The 24,074-nt window shown below is 34.8% G+C and overlaps 1 protein-coding gene and 1 pseudogene across 4 annotated transcripts in view; one reads left to right on the top strand and one right to left on the bottom strand.

The window, feature by feature from the left end:
• DMXL1 (Dmx like 1) overlaps nt 1-24,074 on the bottom strand; it is a 170,352-nt gene that overhangs the window by 9,907 nt on the left and 136,371 nt on the right. For all 4 annotated transcript variants that reach the window (XM_074382300.1, XM_074382293.1, XM_003920672.4 and 1 more), the window contains 6 exons: nt 20,560-20,646; nt 16,964-17,085; nt 16,483-16,624; nt 12,799-12,859; nt 5,188-5,315; nt 670-762 (listed from right to left, as the gene is read on the bottom strand). In XM_074382300.1, coding sequence (XP_074238401.1) covers nt 670-762; nt 5,188-5,315; nt 12,799-12,859; nt 16,483-16,624; nt 16,964-17,085; nt 20,560-20,646 — 633 coding nt within the window. The remainder of the gene's footprint in view (nt 1-669; nt 763-5,187; nt 5,316-12,798; nt 12,860-16,482; nt 16,625-16,963; nt 17,086-20,559; nt 20,647-24,074) is intronic.
• On the top strand, nt 21,573-22,451 carry LOC101038580 (craniofacial development protein 1-like; annotated as a pseudogene).

Raw genomic sequence — 24,074 nt, forward strand, 5'->3', positions numbered from 1 at the left:
TAGCAATTAACCTTGGGCAAATTACCAGAATCTTAACCTATATTCTTCACTTGATCCTAGCCAAAAAGCCAAGAAGCAATTAATCTATATTCTTTACTTTTTCCTGATAGGAATTGCTTAGTCCTATAAAGGGCTTCACTCAAGAATATAAAATGTAAATTCAGCATTCTTTGAAGCCATGTATAATTCATAAAAGCCTGCATAGCCCTGAATAGATGTATCAATATTCTGTTAAAAAAAAAGAGATGAACAAGAAAATAACAATGCCAGCTATAGGATGTCCATTTCACCTTGTTTGTTCATAAGAGATAATTGCAGCGAAATAAGCAGATGCATTGGTTTGCAAATCATTCTATTTAGGTATAATATAATAGCAAACCTAAGTGAGGTTAAAAAAGGGGTCTAGTAATCCACAGGATGTTGAGGTATCTGGAGGTATCATGTTGCTTCTATACATGTCAACTTTCCAAATTAATAGAGGCTAAGATATTTTATGCTTCACAGAGTAATTTTCACATAACACAAGGACAGAAGTTTATAGTGAAGTGACTGAGAACACAGGACCACATTATATTTATTAGTTCTAAATTTCTTATCTCAAATACATATTCTTGGTTTATTTAAAATGAAAACTCAAATTTCATTTAAAGGTAGAAAGTCTTGGCTTACCAGGTATGGCTTAGGCATGCTTCCAGTAACTGGACAACATTTCCAGTTTGTCTGATACAAACTTAAATATCCATCAGCATCAACTATTCCAAACTTAGAGAAAGACAATATTGAAAAGTATTTAATATAAATATAAAAGCATATATTTATCCTTACCCTCAGTGTGACACCCATATTTGACTCTTAAATATTCCATTGTATGTCTTTTTGATTTTTCCCTTCACCTACACATGGATCTATTTCAGAAAAACATTCAGCTACAACTTTAAAAATCCAGGGTGGACATAAAGGGAACAAACATCAGACACCGATTTTATTATACTAACCTCTAGCATAGCCTATATATTCTCTATAAGTATTACAAAAATAGGATACTGGATTAACAGACTAGATTATATGACAAAGCTTTATCATATATAAGAATGAAAACTGCTAGTTTTTGAAAAAGACAAAAACGACTTTCAGAAACAATAAGGTAAACACATGAACAAGAGTATAAAGTAGGCCAGGCGCGGTGGCTCATGCCTGTAATCCTAGCACTTTGAGAAGCTGAGGCGGGCAGATTACCTGAGATGGAGTTCGAAACCAGCCTGGCCAACATGGTGAAACCCTGTCTCTACTAAAATTACAAAAATTAGCTGGGCGTGGTGGTGCATGCCTGCAATCCCAGCTATTCGGGAGGCTGAGACAGGAGAATTGCTTGAACCTGGGAGGCAGAGGTTGCAGTGAGCTGAGATTGCGCCACTGCACTTCAGCCTGGGTGACAGAGATAAGACTCATCTCAAAGAAAAAAAAAGTACAAAGTAAACTCATATAAGGATTATCAAAGTAAAACAATCCCATTATAGGAGCCCAGGGCAACTTTAATTAGTAAGATGTCAAAATAATCCAATAAGGGAGGTATGTGATAGAGATCTTGAAGGATGCGTAGGACAGCTAAAATTTTTTCCTCCAATTACAAAAATAATGCAAGCTTATTATGAAGTATATAAAATAAAACAAATGTCTGCTTTGGATTCCTACTCTCCCCTGCCTCTAGATCTAGCACCTATTAACAATTTGATATGTTTCCTTTCAGATTTGTTTCTATAATAATACCGCTATACAATTACATTTTTGATTTATTATAGCTATTTTCCTATGTAAATACACATAGATCTAGCTCATTCTTGTGCTGTGCACAGTATTACACTGTATATGACATTATAATTTAAAACTTTCCCCATGTCATTTTCAATTTTTCCTAATATAAGAAGGGCTGCTTTGAACATTGCTACACATATACCTTTGCATAATTATGTAGGACAGACATCTAGAAATGGGAAAGTTTTGTTAAAGAACATCACTTAAAATTAATAGATTATGCCAAAATTAAACCCCAAGTGGTAATATAAATTCATACCCTCATTTTTCTTACACTTTAGTTAATATCAGATATTATTAAAAGCTAAAATACTTCTCAATTTTATGCAGAAAAAAAAGTCTCATTTTATTTCCATTTCAATTATTAGGGAGGGTTCAGGGCTACTGGCCAGGCACAGTTTCTTGGTAAATTGACTGTTAATATCCTTTATCTCTGTATTATTTGTCTTTTTAAAAATTTGGCTGACAGGACTGATATTATGAATATTAACCTATTGTTTTTATATTTGTTAATAATATTTTCCCAGGTCTATTCCTTTTTCTAGTTTAGCTTATGTTTTCTGGAGTATATTTAGGTGTGTTCTTTAGAAAGGGTAGACACAAGGAATATATTAAGTCTTTGTATACCTAAAAATGTTTATTTTGCCAGCAAATTTGAATAATTGTTTGGATGGACATCGACTCAGTTCCCATTCCTTGTCCATCAGAATTCTGTGGATATTGTTCTATTATCTTTGTAATAGGCCAATGACATTTAGTGGCAGGGTGGGGTGTGGGTTGTAAGTAACATTTTCATTTTAACTCCTTTTTAGAACCTTATAGGATTCTCTCTTTAACTCTAAAAAACAAAAGATACACAAACAGGATGTGTGCAGGTATGTGTTGTTTCTCAATACTTGGTAGGCCCTTTCTCATATACATATATATATGAGAAAATATAAAATATATTTTGCTTTGGGGAAATAACTATTATTCCTTTAAATATTGCTTTTCCTCCATCATTTTTTTCTTCTGAAATATTTCCTAAATTATTATCATCATGGGATAATTTCTTAATTTGTGTTTCCCAACAACAAACCTGATTTTCAGCTTTTCTAATAAGTAGTTACCCCATTGACCATATTTTTGGGAATCATGTTTTTAATTTCCCATAACTCTTTTCTGTTCTCCTGCTATCCTTGTTTAATGCTAGCCTGTTCTTGTTTGATAAATGTACTATATTCTTGAATCTCTGAGGAATTATTCCTTATTGGTTATTTATTATTTATTCTGCTTAATGCGCTTTCCAGACACTTAGTTTTTCTGAAATATGCATTGGCTTTTGGCAGTGTATTTCTATTCATAATGGAATATCAAATGTGGGTCATATTTGATATGTGGGTCATCTCTTCCATTTACGTTAAGAAGCTTCTCTACGAGAGGAGATAGCATGCTTAGGTGTTGTGCTATTTAGGCTTCATCAAGGCTAATATGAATGAATAATAAGCTGGCTGCCTGTCAAGATACTTGGGTAGGCAATGACAAATAGTTTTTTAATGCCTTAAAATAGCCTATTCAAAGGGCTATAGTGAGTGTTAAAACTGAAAAATAAAGTCCTATTATAGAATGTTTTAAAAACTATGTTAAAGAATTTGACATGAGGGGCCTTGAAGGGTTCTTGAAAAAAATAATAATGTGATCTCATCTATATTGTAGTCATTTAACTATGTTGTTTGTTATATAATATTGTTGGCAAGATGCATTAGAGAGATAAGGATTCAGGTATAGAGATTAGTTAGGAGCAATATAATACTGACAACCAAAGTGGAGGTGCAAGACCACATAACGCACATTGATAGGGAATACAACTGAAAGTCTTGCAGAATTGTAAAGTCTTCTGCAATGAATCCCTTAATTTCCCATTAAGGAGCTAAGAATGTTGCTAATTGGTTTTAGGAAATAAGCTCTTGGCCAGGCCGCGTGGCTCACATCTGTAATCCTAGCACTTTGGGAGGCTGAGGAGGGTAGACCATGAGGTCACGAGTTTGAGACCAGCCTGGCCAATATGTCGAAACCCCATTTCAACTAAAGAGATGAAAAATTAGCCAGGTGTGGTGGTGCATGCCTGCAATACCAGCTACTTGGGAGGCTGAGGTAGGAGAATCACTTGAACCCGGGTGGCAGAGCCTGCAGTGAGCCGAGATCACACCACTGCACTCCAGCCTGGGCGACAGGGCGAGACTTTGTCTCAACAACAACAAAAAAAAAAAAAAAAAAAAAGTTCTCAAAATTTTGTTTCACAACTACATAAAACTAGACTGACTTTTGTGAAATGAAAATAGAGCCACGTGACAAACATGGTAAACAAAAAAGGTTGCAGCATACAATGATACAAGGAAAGAGAGAGGAGAATTTAAGGCTGGAAGCTGAGGAGAAAGAAAAGGCAAGATAGACAATCGGCTAGAGTCTGTGAGCATAGTTTTTGGTGAAGCATGGCCCTGAAGACAAAGAGAAGGTTGATTTACCATTTAATTATTTTTTAAAGGGCTAGGAATATATTAGGAGCAGAAAGAGGCAGTTTGGGCTGGCTGTGGGTGCACTGCTTCCGAGTTAGCCCTGCTTCACAAGGAGCAGTACCGTTCAATAAAAGATTGCTGTCTAACACCAAAAGCAGGTGGGGAGCAGTTTGAACAAAGTAGGATTATGAGAAGTGAAGACAGTAAAGGATGCTCTAGAACAGAGCTGGCAAACTTTTTCTTAGGTGGCCATATAATAAATATTTTATGCTTGCCAGCTATAAGGTCTTTGTCCTCCTGAACTTTGCTGTTGTAGTAGGAAGTAGCCAAAGAAAACAAATAATGAATGGGGGTAACTGCGGTCCAATAAAACTTTATTTACAAAACAGGTGGCTAAGATGTAGTTTGCTGATGTCCTGTTCTAGAGCAGTACCTCTTAAAAAACTTTAGTATTTGTACAAATCACAACAATATCTGGTTAAAATGCAGATGGTAATTCAGTACATCTGGAAAAGGATCAGTAATATGCTTTTATAGTAAGCTCTAGATGTTACCTGCTACTGGATCACACACTGAGTAGGTTCCAAAGGATAAAGAGAGTGGGAGCATTTAATAATTAAAATGTGTAATATAAGGTGAATTTACAATGATTTGGTCATTAAGAATCACTTAAATAAGTTTTAATGGACACCTATATAACATACTTCAGAAAGAAATTAAGTGAAATTAAGTGTTCTTTGAGAAGAATTTTTAAAAATCCATATGGATCAATACTTTACTACTACCCACTGAGCTGTTCTTTTCAGAAACCCAAACTAGTGATATTTAAAAACCTCCAACACAATCAATTCTTTTTACCATTTACATTTTAATATAATACCTTATTTCCCTGATAGTTAAATCTCATTCTTGTAACTCTTGAATTGCCACCAGATCGAAAACAGGTTATTTGTTGAGAATGGCCCCATTCAAACATTCTGACACTTCCATCTTGAGCTCCTGTGAGATCTGCATTACAAGAGGGTAAAAACTGCACTTATTTCAAAAATCTTTGGGAAAAGGTATTTCTTAATCCAATGTAAAAATCTTTATGGAAGAAACATCTAAGAAATAAATCAGTTAATTTACACAAATTTACTTTTGTATGAAATTTCAGTTGAATACTCTTCAGCATAAAATCAGTTATATGATACGCTTTCATTTGCCTAAGAACACAACCTCAAAGAAATAGGAGCATTTAGATCATATCTCTATAAATTATATTTCCTTTTAAAATTATCTCAATGTCTTAATAGCCTTTAATTTTTTATAATAAATACTCATTATAACAAATTCTTAGGATTGTTAGAGCCAATCCTTATCATACTATTAATGTTTAAATATGTACATATTTTCTATGAAAATAATCAGATTAAGGAAGGTTTTAAATGCCATGCTACAGAAAAAAATCAGTTATAAGTTATCCTGATTGGCCTAATATCTCAAATATATACTTTCTGTTTATTTTTTAATTTTGTAAATTTTTTTTTTTTTTTTTTTTTTTTTTTAGAGACAGGGTCTTGCAGTGTTGCCCAGGCTGTTCTCCAACTCCTGGCCTTAAGTGATCCTTCTACTTCAGCCTGCAAAAGGCTGATGTTATAGACACATGCCACTGCACCTGACTTGTTATTTGTTTCATTTAGAAATATGAATAAGCTAAATGACTATTAATTCTTCACTTTGCCATTTATTATTTGTGTTATACTAGGAAATTTACTTAATCTCTCTGAGACTATTTCCTTCCTGTAAAAAAAAGACTAATGATATATAAGTCAATGGACAGCTGTGAGTAGTAAATGAGATCACATATATAAGGTACTCAGAAATATGCCTAACATATAACACTGAACTCATATTGAGTATAATTACCAATATTAATGCGGTAGGGAAGTAGTAAAAAATTACATTTATATAAAACATCTAGCACTTGCTAATCACATATCAGTCAAGTTTCCCTCATCCCTTATGAAATATTTCAAATAAATGAACTTCAATTGGTTTAAAATGTTTTACCATTGGGAAGGGGTAGGCGGGTAGACAGAGCTTTTTGAGACTAGGTATTTGACTGACTCTACTCCTTTTCCCCCAGTGTGCTTGCAGAGCTTAATCAGAAAAATAAATTGAGCTAGCTGCATTTAAAAAAAATTACTTGGCTGGGCGCGGTGGCTCACGCCTATAATCCCAGCACTTTGGGAGGCCTAGGTGGGCGGATCATGAGGTCAAGAGATCGAAACCATCCTGGCCAACATGGTGAAATCCCGTCTCTACTAAAAATACAAAAATTAGCTGGGTGTGGTGGCACGCGCCTGTAGTCACAGCTACTCGGGAGGCTGAGGCAGGAGAATTGCTTGAACCCGGGAGGCGGAGGTTGCAGTGAGCCGAGGTCACGCCACTGCACTCCAGCCTGGCACCTGGCAATGGAGCGAGACTCTGTCTCAAAAAAAAAAGCACTCAATTTTTTCTATTATTATTTATGATGTTAAAAAATAAAGAGCTGGGTTTGGTGGCACATGCCTATAGTCCTAGCTACTCAGGAGACTGAGGCAGAAGAATCACTTGAGCCCAGGAATACAAAGCTGTAGTGTGCCTGGATTGTGCAATAAATAGCCATAAAACTCCAGCCTGGGCAACACAGTGAGACCCTGTCTCTTAAAAAAATAAGTTAACAAAAAAAGAAATTAATTGGGAGGCTACTAGGCTAAGACAGCTCCAGGGCCTTGGGTACCTATATGAGCAAATGAAAACTCAATTCAGTGAAAACAGTAAAGTGAAACTTAAGCTTAACTAATCAAAAACCACCAACTAACTTCTAACTAGATGCTTATCAATAGAAACTGCCAACTAACCTCTAAATAAGGGATTGCCACTTTAACCAATAAAATATATTTTATGTTTTGCTTCCTTGAACACCTCATAAAAGTTTTTCCCTCATGCTACCTTGGTGAACCCTTGATCGCTTCTGGTTTAGTGTTGCTCAATTCATGAATTAGAGAATGCTCAAATAAACTCATTAAATTTCTAACGTGCCTATGTTAAGAGTTCTCAGCAGAGGATCATGAAGGAGACCCCTTGATGATGACCTCCAGGAAGAACAAGTAAACAGGCACAGGTACCTCCTGCTAAGCCCCTTGTGCTGTGTCTCACTGTGCATTTGAAGGTCACCACTTGACCTGAGATCTGCAACTTTTATTCTGTGTTCTCCGGCTTTAAGCATTTTTCATCCAGATCAGGTCTGGAAGTCAGACTGAACCTGACTGGAATAGGTCCAGTAAGAGGTCTCAGGTAGATAAGATTTTGGAAGGATAAGAAATCATGGGTTCATCTGAATTCAAGGAATTCAAGAACTCCTCCTTCTAGAACTCCAGGTAATTTTATGTGTACACATTATGGATCCAGAACCTGTGCTTCCCTAGAGATATGGGTACATTTACCGAGGACAATTTAGAATTATGGTTGCAACAACAGGAAAGTTTATAACTTACACAAAATTGTCCATCTACAGGAAGCACTGGAAAAAAAGGGGATCTCTAATGCTTCAGAAACAGTGAGAGGCGTTTTTTGATTGTTATGCAGAGGCTACTAGAAGACTAAATGAATCGCAAATTGTCTCTCTAAAAGACTCTACAAAAGCCAAAGAGAAATCTTAAAAGTCTTTTCCCACAAATACTAGTAAAGTTTTAGCAATCTGGGTGGGTAGTCTTGTCCCATTTTGAGAAACACAATTTGGATCCAGATATTCTTCTTATAAACTACTGAGTTTGATATTTTATATCTGGCAGATCGCTAAAATTTAGAATAAAAACTATAGAATCTGTTTTTGTCTATATGTTTAAGTATGACTATATATATGTTAAATATATATGCAATATTTTTTCTATCACCAGATGGTATTGTCAAAATTAATTTTTAATAATTATATATAATGGGCTTAAAGAAAAATAAGCACTTATATAAATTAAGTATTCCTTAAACTTTTAGAAAGATAGAAACAGATCCAAATGTTTTTCAAGTTCATTTGATGTGCAATAATCTTTGGTAATTTTAAAAAGCTAATTTAAGTTTGTTGGTTTAATTGAAGCAGGTATATCCTTAGAGTTACCAGCACTAAATATAATGTGATATATAACTTTTGTTTTACCTAGGCTTACTAGTCAAATATACTCTTGTTATCTTTGTTACAAAATTTGTCAGCAAAAACTAAATAAATAATAACTAACTTGACTGCTAGCCTTCTCTGATGTTATGTCTACTTCAAAACAGTTTTCCAAATCCTTTTGATAACTTATACCCTTAGTATTTCCTTAAGGTTAATTAAACGATGGATATTAAATGAATATCTAGATCACTTTCAAATTATGTAAAATAATAAAACATTAATTGCTAAACATAAGCTTATCTACTTTTGGCTTCTTATTACAGAATAATAATAAAGATAATTGGGTTTGTTAGTAAAGGTGTCCTGTGCCACACTGAAAAACTATCCTATGGCCAGGTGCAGTGGCTCATGCCTGTAATCCCAGCACTTTGGGAGGCAGAGGTGGGTGGATCACCTGAGGTCAGGAGTTTGAAACCTGCCTGGCCAACATAGTGAAACCTCATCTCTACTAAAAATACAAAAATTACCGGGCACAGTGACAAGCAGGTTGAGGCAGGAGAATCACTTGAGCCTGGGAGAAGGAGGTAGCAGTAAGCCGAGATGGCACTATTGCACTCCAGCCTGGGCAATGATAGCAAAATTCTGTCTCAAAAAAAAAAAAAAAAAAAAAAAAAGAAAAACTACACTATGAAAAAGAACATGCTTCTGTAAATTATGAAAGAGTATAGATTTGCTAGTCTACAGAATGCTGGTATGACTGACAATGCACAACTGCTTATTACCTAGTTTTCACTAGAAACTAACATCATTAACAGTTAAGAATTCTAATCAATATATGTAATTAAAACTGCTGAAAACAGATAAATAATTTTGTATGTCAGGAAAGTATAAGATGTTTTTGGAATAGGAAGCTATGAGGAACAAAGGATGATTTTCTTATAGGAAAAAGAATAATTTTTGTACTAAAGCAGATTGTTCCATATTGGGAAAGAGGAAGAGTACAGAACAAAATATGCATGGATACAAGAAAGCTATAGAAGATTTGTGTAAGAGAAATTTAGCAAAATAATTTTATGTAAGGTCAAGTTGGCTAATATGTGTGTATTTATATATGCTATTAAAAGAATGATGAGTCTTACTATCAGAAGTACATTGGTGCAAAGTTTACTGGAGTATTGGTTTTCTCTTGACAAGAGATTGTGAAAGGTTTTCCTTTACCTTGTAAGCAATCTGACTACAAAATCAAGATTTTTCAAGATAATTTCCTATTCTTCATGTCTTTCTGGGTATTTGATTACCTAAGAAAACTTGAGTCTTCTCTATATTAAAATAGCTAAGGTTTTTTCTACAACGATGTAACTTTCTGTATTTTCCTTTGAAGCCTTAATTATCACTGGTTAAATATTTGTCCACAGTAACCTTATTATAATCAAGTGTTTTAAACCGTTTTGTATTTCTGACAAATTTCCAGCAAATACATTATAAATAAAGTACTTTTGACCTCACTCTAACTTTGGGAGTTTCCAAAGGGCCCCTGGAATACCTAAAAAAAAATTTGTTCTCTCTCTACAAAGAAGAATATTAAAATAAGTAGGCTTTGTTAAACTAATTAGGCTTAATTGATATGTTAAATTGCATAGGAAGTATTGTCAAATAAAGGTGATACCTTCTTAATATTTGTATGGGTGTATGTTATGAGATAAGTATTCCAGAAATTGTATGAAGCTCCTAAAAATCTGGTATAATGTTACCAGCCATACTTCCAGTTATTTTGTTAAAATGCTGTGTGCAACAGAAGCAATCAAATTTACTTGTCAATTGTGTCATTATGATACTGAATTCACGGCAGATCTTTAGCCAAGGCCTTGTTAAGTCTTTAGTCACTTAAGATGGTTATTGCTTCATCTGATCTTTTTCTGAAAGTATTTGCAAGTAACTATAATTCCAAAGTGCTGTCTTGAAGGAGCTTCATGGAAAAGACTCTGAAAGGCACCGGTTTCTCATAATGTTTAGATCCTATCATTGGACAGTGTAAGAACTTGCAGAACTCTAACAGAGAAAATCTATAATTCATTAAACTGCTAACCAAGGTCAAGCCGAACAAGAATTAAGTATCAGAGGCTGAATAACTTATTGAAGAAAAAGTATGGTGTTTTTTAGGAATTATGGTTTTGAAACATTGCTAGTTCTTTAATATTTTGTTTTCCAGATTTAAGAAAACATTTTTCTTTTCTCTTAAGCTATTCAATAGCTTACTCCAAGTATGCCTTTGTGAACAAAGATAAAAGAATTAATTTTTTCTCCTTACCTGATCCCTCCTGAATTCAAAAGCTGTTAGTGAGTATTCTTATTTTCATTTGCATAAGTTCAATAAGAATTTGTTCTTTACAACAAGGAGTAAAAGTAAAAAGAACCTGTCCTTCTTACAGCAGGGCATAATAGGAAACATCAATCACATTACCAAGGCTTTGACTTGTGTATCATATTGGAGACTATGCACAGAAACAGATATGACCCAGACAGTTTTAAGGAATGAAAGGTTGACTTTACAGAGCAAATAAGGCCTGGTACTGTACATATATAGTCCTTTATATGGTTGCCTTACAGAAGAGTAAGGACTATCATTTCCCAGCAGACACAGGAACCCCAGGATTTTCTGAGGACCTCACGAAGAGAGGATTAACCCAAATCTACAGGATTGCAGGTGAAATCAGATGGCAAGTCCTTGGCTTGGCTTCTGAGCCTCAAGAAGTTTTTAAAAGTCTTATTTGAGATTCCTTATTAATGTTGCAGCAGAGCCGACTTCACTTACTCAGCTAGGCTTATATAGAACCTATCATGTAGTAAGATTTCAACATGCATTTATTAAAAAGGAAAAACACATTAAATATTTTGGAAGGGGGAAAAATGACCCAGTATGATACACAATATAGATTTGGTCTCTGTCCCTAGATCCTGGCATACAGCTACTAAAACCCTTGGAAGAGAACCTGAATTTATGTTAATATAGTGACTTAAAGGGGGTCCCATTTATAGCCTAAAGGATTGGAACTTTTGGTCCCACTTGCCAACCTGCAGAAAAGGGTGGGGAGGGGAGCTGGAGATTAAGTTCTATAAAAACTCTTGAATAAGGAGATTTGATGAGTTTCTTGGGTGGTGAACACATCCATGTGCCAGGTTTGTAGTAAACCCAACTCCAAGGGGACAGAAGCTCCTCTGCTTAGGAGCCTTACAGTCCTCATTCTATGTACTTTTTCTATAGGTTTCATGGCTGTTTTTTAGTTCTCACTTCACATTAAACTTGTGGGTAAAAAATACTTCTAGTGATGAATAAATTTGATGTAGTGAAAACAAATTTTTATGTTATTTTATGCCTCTAGCCTAAGTAACAGATGTTATTCTTTTCATTTTAAATACATGGTTCTCTTGAGCCATTTTTGTATAGCGTATACAACTTTGAAAATAGATTCTTAGAGCATTTATGATAAATGAAGCAGAAAAAAATACTGATTTTGTTAACTGTATTTTATCAGAATATCTCCCAAGAGAAAAGTTTCTAAAGTTTTAATTAGGCTATTAAACTGGGGAAACATGAATACCTATTAATTAACATGCACTATTCTTGTTACTGTGTGGTAGGACAACTTCACAAATGGCGTAACTTAAAAAAATCATATTAAAAAAACTGGAATACTCACACACCAATATGAGTATTGATTCCAACCCACCAGAATCAATACCTCCAATAAATTCCCCATTAATTAAGTTCTTGGTTGAAGGAAGAGAAACTTTTGAGATTCCTAGGAAGATTACTGAAAACAAATACATTCTGCCTTAGAATATAAAAACTTACTGATAATCATTTCCTATGTTTAATATTAATGTGTCTCATAAAAGGCAAATGAAAAAAAAGCAAGAAAATACAAATTGATTATAATGAAGTAATAAATAATTGAGGTATGGTTGTGGCTTATGTAATAAAGGTTAGCAGTGGTCCTATTAAAACAATTATTCACTATAATTTAGCATGATCAAAGAAATCCAGAAATGTTCAAAGATAAAATGTGTTAATTTAGAAATATACAAATTTTATGTATTGCTAGTCACAAATTTTGATTGGTAGTCAAAATGCCAAAAAAATTACTGTATTAAGTTAGCCTTCTCTTTTAGGGAAATATCTTTTTTTATTTTTACCCGGTTTTGAAATGAAGATGTTATTTTACTGGCAAATATTCTCTAGAAAAAAAGTCAAACAAATGCTTTCAATTAAAACAAAAAGGTTACCATACATTTCCTAATTACCAAAGACAGATCCAAGGATACGAAAGGACAATTGCTAATTATTATTCAACTTACAGTAAGGAAGAGTTGGATGAGAAGTCATTCTTCTAACATTATTAATGGCTTTCTTAATCATCTGGTAAAAGAGAAAAATTATTTTATAGCCACAATAAAAAGGATTAAACATTTAAATTGTGACAGTAAATTCAAATAACATTCATTTAGTTATTTTTACATGATTTCATTACTACCATTATGGGTGCTAAAAATACTAAACATTAAAACAGAAATTTAATAGTGCAGCTCTTATATTTGTACATATATTTTCTGCATTATTGACTAGGATCTAAAATAAGTTCCCCTCAAGAATTTAGTCTTCCCTCCTTTCTTGTCAATTCTTTTCTGATCCCATTAAATGTACTGTTCAGGAATAATCCTGAATAGCAGAAGTTTAAAAGACAGGAGTATGTGAAAATAAAAGAAGTAAAAAGAAAAATAAATTTAAAAACAGATAGTTTGGAATTATTCATTTACTCATTTTAAAGTTATGCTTTGAATAATTTCGCTAGCCTTTATGTATTTGTAAAACAAATACATAAAATTAAAGGAAAAATTATAGAACATTTCCTATTTATATAGCATCATACTACAAATATATTTTATCTTAAGTTTGTAGCATCAGTCTCAGGTAGATTTTGTGGTTATTATTCTTTTAGATTTTAAATGGTTCAATTAGCCTAAAGTTGTGGAGAAGGTGGGGAGTTGGTAGGGAGGACAGGGACTAGGCCGGAGAAAAAGAGATTTAAAAAACTGAAAGATATACATGGATATGGTTATACTTCAAAATAGCAGAAGCTGGTCATAACGATTTTTTTTTTTTTGCTATTAGTATTTATCACTTGATAAATTGAAAGGATTAAGAAAATATTCTATCAATTCTCTAGAAAAAATAAAAACTTGCTGCATATGACTTTTGTTTAGTAAACTTCATATTTAAATTCCATGTTCTTCTTAAAGAAATGGCTGAAGGTTCCTATTCTTGCTTTTACCTTTTTAATATTCACAGGAGAAACATTAGTTAAAAAAATACACAAACACAGGTTTAAAAAAGTTTCTGAAAGTATATGGAGAATATGTAAAATCATTATTTTAGAAGATCCATGTAAAAAAGAAACAACGTTATTCTACTGGTATCTTTTTGTTGGGGGTAGAGTGAGGCAATACCAACACTTATGTTAACAAATCACAATTACTCCAAATAAAAAGATGTCCTTTTAAGATTTAGGTAGGAAGAAAATTCAATCCTTAAAGTTATGCCAAAGGTAGATTTCTGTATTACAATGCTTTGGAGTATAAACACATTTTTCTGAACACCTACTATATGTCCAATACCATGCTAGTCAGGAATTATCAATCTGCAAGGCAGGCAGAATCCAAGCTCTTGAAGAGACATTCCACGGCACATAAAAAAAGACAACTAAAGGCCGGGCAGGTGGCTCAAGCTTGTAATCCCAGCATTTTGGGAGGTCAAGGTGGGTGGATCCGTTGAGACCAGGAGTTCAAGACCAGCCTGGTCAACATGGCAAAACCACATCTCTATTAAAAATCCAAAAATTAACTGAGCAGGGTAGTGCATGCCTATAATCCCAGCTACTAGGGAGGCTGAGACAGGAGAATTGCTTGAACCTGCGGATGGAGGTTGCAGTGAGCCAAGATTGTGCCACTGCACTGTAGCCTGGGTGACAAAGCAAGACTATCTCAAAAAAAAAAAAAAAGAAAAAGAAAAAGAAAAAGACAACTAAATGATGAATAATTTCAATAACTGGTAAGTGATATAAAGATGATAAAATATAAGGTGAGGGAGGGTAGAGTGGGTAGGGGCAAATGGTTTATTAGGGAAGCCAAGGAAATTTTGGGGTCTTCGAGTTGAGATGTGAATGGTAAAACAGAGGGACAGAGCATTTTAAGCAGAAGGAAAGGCAAGAGCTCTGACATGACCATGAGCTTAATACATTCAAGAGACAGAAAGAAGCCAGTATAACTATAGCAAAGTGAATTGGATGTAGAATAAAGGGGACGGCAGAAGATTAAATTTTGTAGGGCCATGTTAATGACTTGTTATTTCAAAGTTGCACTGGGAAATCTGAAATTTTTTAGAAAGGGAGTGATGATCTGAATGATGTTTTAGAGAAGAGTAACTGGCTGCTGCTGTGTAAATAGGAGGAGGAGGAGACCAGCAACAAAGATGGTGCAGGAAGAACTATATTGTAATCTCTGAAACTGGAGTTCAAAAAAGTGTCTATTAGTTCTATTCACTTCTTTGGCATATTCCCTTTGAGTTCTCCTTTAAAAGATTATCACATCAGTAACTTTTACAAATGAATTGTAACATACCTATCAGCTGGAAAAAGAATTGAACCACTATGGAGCAAGTAATTTCATCTGAATAATTACTAGATTGCTTTTCAAGTTCATTTTAATCCTTAAACCACTGAACTAGGAAGAACTTGAAATAACGAAACTAAGAAGAACAGAAGGCTTTAAAACAAGCTCTACCACATGTTCAACAAAGTGACCTAGGTTGATCCACTTGACCTTTCTGGATCTCAAGCTTCATCTGAAGAATGTTTAAGTAAGAGTAAATAACAACAACAGATACAGGAAATTCTAAGGTTATGTCAACTATAAAGGAACTGCATTAGGTATAAAATATTACAAGGTATTATTAAAGATGACTGAGTCTTTACTTTAATTACCCATACTAATTAATGAAAAAAAAATTTTTTTTTTTGGCCAAGGAAAGCATTCTTCTACAGGACTTATGAAATTCTGAAAAACCCTACCACCTTTCTTTGTTTCTTCAAATCTGTTCATTAGTTCCTATACTCTAAGTAATAATAAGGGAAACTCTTGGAAGTACAAATATGAATCACATCTCTAGGTAATCAGGACTAAAATAGATCCTCCATCCCTACAGAAGAATTCTGTTTCAATTTATCTGTATATTGCTTTTTGCCTAACTTAAAAAATTATATTGTTGTTAAAAAAAAAAAAAAAGAATATTTGTCCTGGCATTTAAAAAAGTGATACTTAATATGAACAGAGTTATTAATTTATATCCATTAAAGGATATCTAGACAAAGAGTTTGCAAACTTTTTTTATAAAGGACTGGATAGCAAATGTTTTGGCTTTATGGACATTTAGTTTCTGTTGCAGATACTCAATTCTGACACTGTAGTGTGATGGCATTCACAGACAAAATATAAACAAATTACTGTGACTGTGTTCCTATAAAACTTTATTTATAGACACTGAACTAAAATTTCATATAATTCTCATGTGCCAAAAAATATTATGATTGTTTTTTCAACCACTGAAAAAACAATGCATATACCATTTCACTAAAATGTATACACCATTCTTAGCATATTAGCTATACAAAAACAGTTGATGGGTGGTATTTGATCTATGGGCAATAGCCTGCTGAAGCCTGATCTGAACTTATGTTTCAAATAATTCTTAATTAAAATTTAGCTTTTTGGTTTTCAAGCAAAGTATATTTTTAAAACAGTTTGTTGTTACCCTTTCAAATGAAAATACATTATTCTTCATTATCAAAATTTATAATTTCCAACATGTAAGATTTATTAAAACTTTAGGAATTAAGAAAAAGGTTTTAAATCATCCTTCCTCCATTAACCTGGAAGGAAAAACACGACAGTTATATATAACTTAAATTTATTTTTAACTTTACATACCACAGATGCTCCTCTGCCAGTCTGTGTACTACCAAGCCATGGCATGTTGATTGGAGTGCCAGGATTGCTATGTGTATATGGAGTTGTACCTTGAACAGCTGTTAAATCATCACGAGCGTGTATAACCAAGAAATCTTCTGATCTATAAAGGAATGTCAACCAGAATAAAATGAACTCATTTATTTCTTTTCTACACTTGAAAGCTCTAAAATTTGAATTTATATTTCCCTTTAAAATTAATTTTTTTCAGCTCTTGTTCCTAACTCACACATAATGACATCACACCTGAACAACTGTTCCCTTCACTTACTCTTCTTTCAATTCCCTTGTTTAAAGCTCTTGCCACCCCTCATTTAGCACATCAGCTTCTACTCTGCTTACAATCTATAAAGTATTGCTTTAAAGAATCTTCTGAAAGTTACAGGTGAGTGGATATAGTTACTCATATTGAAACATTACTTAAAAAAAAGGATGAAGGTACCCTTTGGTTTCCATTTCTATATCATCATCTACCCAAGTGTATATCTGTGTGGCTAGAATTCCAGAAACGTCCAGTTCTTGAACATCATGACTGGAAGCAATTGCTATGCAGTTTCTATTTGCCTGAAAAATAAGTCAAAAAGTAATTTTAAAAGAAACAGGCAAAACAGGTATATGAGCTGCTTGCGAAAATGGCAGTTTTGAAATAACCTCTTGAAATAACTAAAGTACAAGATATACAGCATTCTTACTTTTAGCGAAATAATAAGCTTCAGTTTGCAGATATGTTTTATGTTCTAGGAACAGTACATCCAATAGAAAGCCAATATAAATGACAATACATGCACCATTTTATTTCTTCTCTCAATACTGTCTTTCTAGATTGCTAGAATGCTATGCTCTCTCTAAGGTTTGCACAATTGAGAAACGTGGAGGAAGATGCTGAAAAAGATAGGAACCCTGTAGGGTAGAGAAAGGTGAGGGCAATAAGGAACTCCAAAGTAAAAACATAATTATTAATTACTCAAATAAAACAACTTCCTCCTAAAGCTTTTCAATCTTGTGGGGCGGGGGGCAGGAGAGGGTGATAGGATCACAGAAAAAAGGTATAGGGGCAGAAAAATAGTGGAAGAAGTATGCTAGACAAGATTGCAAATGAAAAATTGGTAAGATTAAATGATATGAAATTTTAAATGCCTATGAATCAAAAATGTACTTGGCTGAGTGCAGTGGCTCACATCTATAATCCTAGCACTTAGGAGGCCGAAGCAGGTGGATAGCTTGAGCTCAGGAGTTCGAGACCAGCCTGGACAACATGGCAAAATACTATCTCTACAAAGTATACAGAGATTTGTTGGGCACGGTGGCATGGGCCTGTAGTCCCAGCTACTTGGGAGAATGAGGTAGGAGGATTGCTTGAGCCCGAGGTCGAGGCTGCAGTGAGCTGACACTGCATTGCAGCACTGGGCACCAGGCATGAGACCCTGTCTCAATCAATCAATCAATCAATCACTCAATAGTATATCTTTAAAACAGAAAACAGGAAGATACTGACAGCAAAGAGAAAATAGGATTAACATTACTGCTATGTAAGATTCTAACACAAACTAATAAGAAAAAACAGACCTTAGAAATAAATGGAAAAATGATATAGCTAGATGATTGGGTGGTAATTCTCCATGGGTCTCCCAAATGCTGCATGTTTTGTAAGTGAGTCATGTCCACCCTTTTTCCTGTAGTATCACTGCCAGGATGTTTGTATAGCTATAGCCAGAATAAAGGGCAAGTATGCTTACTATCTATTATAAAAGATTTGGGTTCCGTAAACTCAGTGATCCTCTCCCATAATATAAACTACTATGTGTACAGGTAGGTATCATCTGGCCCTCTTCCCATCATTCTCTAGAAACTGTGGCTCAGGAAACCAATGTAAAATGCTGATTTTCTGGTTATTGCTCTTGCTGTTAGACATAAACTGTCTTTTGTCTCTGATCCAAGAGTCTCATGTCTTCCATTAGCATCCATTAAACTGTTTGATAGATCAAATAAGCGGACTGTTTAAACAATCCATTGCCTTCCTATAACAGAACTGTTTCTGTGACAACTAACAGAAACAGAAAGCTAACTGTTAGTTTTAATTTAAGGTAAAATCTGAGACCCTCCATAGTTTTCAACACAGATAGTTCCCAACTAAACAAATGGCAAAAAAAAAAAAAAAAAAATCTCAGCAGCATTTAAAAAAAATGCAATTTAAAGCAAAATGAATCACCTGCAAATTTAGTAAGGGTATTAAAAATAGCAGATCTGGGGAAATAAAAATTACAATGCCATATTCATAAATAGTACTGTAGACTTTATATATGTGAATAACTATTCATTACTAGTACTTATATATAAATCCTCAAGAAGAAAACAACTAGTTTTCTTCTTTTATAGCATAGAATATTTTAAATCACATTTTCAAGAAAGAATAGCTAATGCAGGCATAGATAATAATTTTTTGTAGAGACAGGGTCTCACAATGTTGCCATCAAACTCCTGGCCTCAAGTGCTCCTGGCCTCAAGTGCTCCTACTGCTTTGGTTTTCCAAAGTGTTGGGATTATAGGTGTGAGCAACTGCACCTAGCCAATAATTCTGTATTTGACATATATATCATGTTATACAGATATTACAACTGGCTAAGGGGCTGAGTCCAGATTTGCCTGCTTCAAACAGAACTGTTTCTGTGACAAGTAACAGAACTGTCTGAGGCAGGCAAATCTGGAATGAGCCCTTTAGCCAGTCATTGTTCAAGGTGTCTAAGAGGGAAATGAAGTGAAGGACACAGAACAACAAACAAACTGTCCAGGAGAATTTAGAGAAGACAGACATAGCACCGAAAGATAGGAAACCAACAGGTGAAAGGATTACTAAATGGGTAATTTCCCTGTATGTCTCATTTCCCTGTATATATTACAGGGTATGTATCTACATAAATTTAAAAATTATTTTAAAATTAGGAACCTATGAAAATTTATTTTATATATATATGTATATAAAATCTCCTTCAGGTATCTTCTATAAATACATTAAAAAAAGATACACATATCCTTTAAGTTAATGGAAAGAAAACAAAAGAGTAACTAGAAGTCACTAGGAACTATACACTAAGGCAATTAAGGGAGATGGAAGGGGAAAATGATTAAGACAGATTTCAACCTTGGACTATAGTACCTAAGGTCACCTCTTCTGTGAGGAGCTTAAAGACATCTAATGAGGATGTTAAGTAGAAATCTAAGAAATAAAAAAAAAATACATATATATATATATTTATACATACATATATATATATATATATATATATATATATATATATATATATACATACACACACACATTGGGCAGCTACTGGAGGTATAAATCAAAGAGGGAGAATTTGGGTCACATATAAGCTTAAATCTTAGCAAATATCCAAAACCACATTTAACATATTCATTAGGAATATTTAATAAAACCTTTTCTGTGGGTTAACTACCATACTACATTCTAAAGCTATCACCTATACATTTGGTACTTCTCTCTGCATAGTAATAAAACTTTATGTATTTTATCAGCTTTATTTCCAAAATCATATAATAACAAAATAACATTATCAAATATCATTTTATAATATAAAAAAAGTCTCCAGACTGCAATTTAGGGAACTGGAAGTAGCTTTGGGAAAGAAATACTGTGCTGGGCATGGTGGCTGATGCCTGTAATCCTAGCACTTTGGGAGACTGAGGTGGGCGAATCACCTGAGGTCAGAAGTTCAAGATTGGCCTGACCAACATGGAGAAACCCCGTCTCTACTAAAAATACAAAATTAGCCAGGCGTAGTGGCACATGCCTATAATCCCAGGTACTCGGGAGGCTGAGGCAGGAGAATTACTTGAACCCTGGAGGCAGAGGTTGTGGTGAGCCAAGATCGTGCCATTGCACTCCAGCCTGGGCAACAAGAGCAAAACTCCGTTTAAAAAAAAAAAAAAAAGAAAGAAATACTGGATAAACTGATAAAAAAGAAGATATTCTCCAACTATAAATACTTAATAAACAAAAGAGAATGTCTATGTACTTACCTTATTAACAGCAAAGGCAGTAATGATATCAGATTCCTTATGAATAATTCTTGCTTTACCTCCAGGATATCCCAAATCTGCTTCTATCTAAATGAAAGAAAACAAAATACAAAAATGCAGTGCTTTTAGTAATGGAACTAATAAGATATGCTTACCTATCATTTAGTACTTGCACGAATTATTTTAAGAAACTAGATACTTCAATTCTAAAGATATTACTGTATACACCAATTATCCCTAAAACAAAATTTGACAAGAGAAATTTAAATTTTTTCAAACACTTGCTTTTTTTTTTTTTTTTTTTTTACATATAAAAAGACAGCTGATACAACATACAACTTCATTAACTGGTTGTCCTCCACAGTGAATTAACTTTAAAGGATCAACATACTCTTTTTTTTTTTTGAGACAGAGTTTCGCTCTTGTTACCCAGGCTGGAGTGCAATGGTGCGATCTCGGCTCACCGCAACCTCCGCCTCCTGGGTTCAGGCAATTCTCCTGCCTCAGCCTCCTGAGTAGCTGGGATTACAGGCACGCACCACCATGCCCAGCTAATTTTTTGTATTTTCAGTAGAGATGGGGTTTCACCACGTTGACCAGGATGGTCTCAATCTCTTGACCTCATGATCCACCTGCTTCGGCCGCCCAAAGTGCTGGGATTACAGGTGTGAGCCACCACGCCCGGCCCACATTCTAATTATTAAAGCAAAATGTATTTACCAAGTTTCTTAGCATCATAATCCTTTCATAATATTTAAAAAATTTTAAAAGGTCAAATAGTCAATATTTTAGGTTTTGCAGACCACAAAGGGTCACTGTTGCATTTTCTTTTAAACTCTAAAAATTCTCAGCTCATGGGCTATACAGAAGCAGGTGAGAGATTTGGCCAGCTGGCTTGTAGTTTACTGACTCCTCCTCTAAAATAACCTTTGATTTTGTCTCTCCCTAGAGCTTCGTTGTTTGAGGCAGCTGCTGTGGTTCTGCAAGTTTGACAAGTGTTGAGGGGTAGCGACATGGAGGAATTCGACTCCGAAGACTTCTCCATGTCGGAGGAAGACGAGGATTACGTGCCGTCAGGTGGAGAGTATGGCGAAGATGATGTAAATGAATTAGTGAAGGAAGATGAAGTGGATGGTGAAGAGCAGACACAGAAAACCAAAGGGAAAAAAAGAGAAAGAGCCAGAACATTCCAACCAGGAAGAGAAGACAAGGTGGCCTCTCTTTAGAAAATGGGGAGGAAGATGCCAATTCAGAATCTGAGGATAGCAGGAGTGAGGAGGAAGATGAAGAGCAGAGCAGAAAAAAGGTATTGGATCAGAGGAGGCAAAGAAAAAGGAGAGGGATGAACTCTGGGCCAACTTCCTCAATGATATAAGACCAAAATCAAAAGTGCCCCCAAGTACACAAGTTAAGAAAGTAGAGGAAACTGAAGAGACAAGTTTAAGTAAATTGTTAGTAAAAGCAGAAGAGCTAGAGAAACCTAAAGAAACAGAAAATGTTAAAATCACCAAGGTGTTTGATTTTGCTGCTGAAGAAGTAAGGGTGACTAAGGAAGTAGATGCTACATCTAAAGAGGCCAAATCCTTCTTCAAGCAGAACGAGAAAGAAAAACCACAGGCTAAGGTTTCTTCAGCTCTGCCATCACTCCTTGCCAGGTCAGGGTTAAAAAGATCAAGAGCAGCCTTTTGGGGAAAAACAGTGCCAAGAAGCAGAAAATGAGTACCCTTGAGAAGTCCAAACTGGACTGGGAGAGCTTCAAGGAGGAAGAGGTATTGGTGAAGAGCTGGCCATCCGTAATTGAGGGAAAGGGGTACATTGAATGGAAAGCTTTCCTCAACCACAGGCAGTTTGAAGTTGAGTGAGATCTCAGGCTAAGCAAAATGAAACCTTGACGTTACAAGCAAAATCAAGGGCAACTTAATCCTGTTTACAACGCGAGCTTTCTGCGTGTCTGTGAAATGTTTTCCAGTGTTTCTCATTAACTGTTTCCCAGCAAGGCCTTTTTTCTTCTACATTGAAGTTCTGTCTATGTATCTTAATCACAAATGGTTTCATTCACTTTACTTTTAAAAATTTGTCCTTAAATGAATAAATAAAAATTGGTTCTGAAAACAAAACAAGACAAAAAAGCAGAACACCTTTGATTTATAGAGAAACCTGAAATCCTGAATGGCAAAGTAACTTGCCCTAGTGAGGAATCATTTTAGTAGCTAAATAAACCATAATTCTATGTACTTTGACATATATCTGACCTTCTGCTTAATTTAGAGAAAGTACACACAATATGATTGAACTTAGAAAAGAATACCATATAAAATCAACACTTACTAAAATAAGTTGAAAAGAGGAGGCAATAAAAGAGTTGAAATGTTGCCCAATATAGGACATTTCATTTTATCCTCCCCACAATTTTTTTTTTTTTTTTTTTTGGTCTCCCAGGCTGGAGTGCTGTGGCCCAATCTCAGATCACTGCAACCTCTGCCTCCCAGGTTGAAGCTATTCTCCTGCCTCAGCCTCCCAAGTAGCTGAGATTATATGTGCCTGCCACCATGCCCAGCTAATTTTTATATTTTTGGTAGAGACTGGGTTTCACCATGTTGAACAGGCTGGTCTCAAACTCCAGACCTCAGGTGATTCACCCACCTCCGCCTCCCAAAGTGCTGGGATTACAGGCATGAGTCACTGCACCCAGCCATCCTAACTTTTAATCTTTAAAATGAATTAGGTTTACAGCTTATTATGAAATGCATAAATTATTTGAAATCAGCATACAATAAATTTACTTCCTGCAAAATTTTGACAGAAATATCACCAATCTCTAGCCACTGACCACAGAACTGATCAGAATACACAGTGTTTTAAAAATGGCAACTAAGATCAGGCGTGGTAGCTCATGCCTGTAATCCCAGCACTTTGAGAGGCCAAGGAGGGCAGATCATTTGAGGCCAGAAGTACAAGACCAACCTGGCCAACATAGAGAAACCCTATCTCTACTAAAAATACAAAAATTAGCCAGGTGTGGTGGTGCGTGTCTGTAATCCCAGCTACTTAGGTGGCTGAGGCACGAGAATCGCTTGAACCCAGGAGGCAGAAACCGCAGTAAGCCAAAATCCAGCCATTTCACTCCAGCCTGGGCAACAGAGCAAGAACCTGTCTCAAAAAAGCCAAAAAGGAAATTAAGATGACTGTTCAATTGGAAAATTGAAACAGACTTATAACCAAACCAAAATACCCCTACACAAACAAAAATCAGTCACCAGATATAAATAATCAAATACATTCTAATCTAAAAGCGTAATTTGCTTACAAAGAATTTCAGTATTCACTGAACATTCTGGCTGACTTGAGGATCAACTTGTCTTCTAAGGAAATTCTCAGCTCTGACTAAAAAAGGCTGATCATCTGGTAACGATGTACAAGTCAAATTCCATAATTTCTGACAAAATTCAAATTTACCCACTTATCTGCCAGGTATCTAAAGTATACTAAATGTTCGTTCTCAGGTTTTGAAGAAA

The sequence above is a fragment of the Saimiri boliviensis genome, chromosome 1 (assembly GCF_048565385.1).
Source record: "Saimiri boliviensis isolate mSaiBol1 chromosome 1, mSaiBol1.pri, whole genome shotgun sequence".
NCBI classification, from domain to species: Eukaryota; Metazoa; Chordata; class Mammalia; order Primates; family Cebidae; genus Saimiri; species Saimiri boliviensis.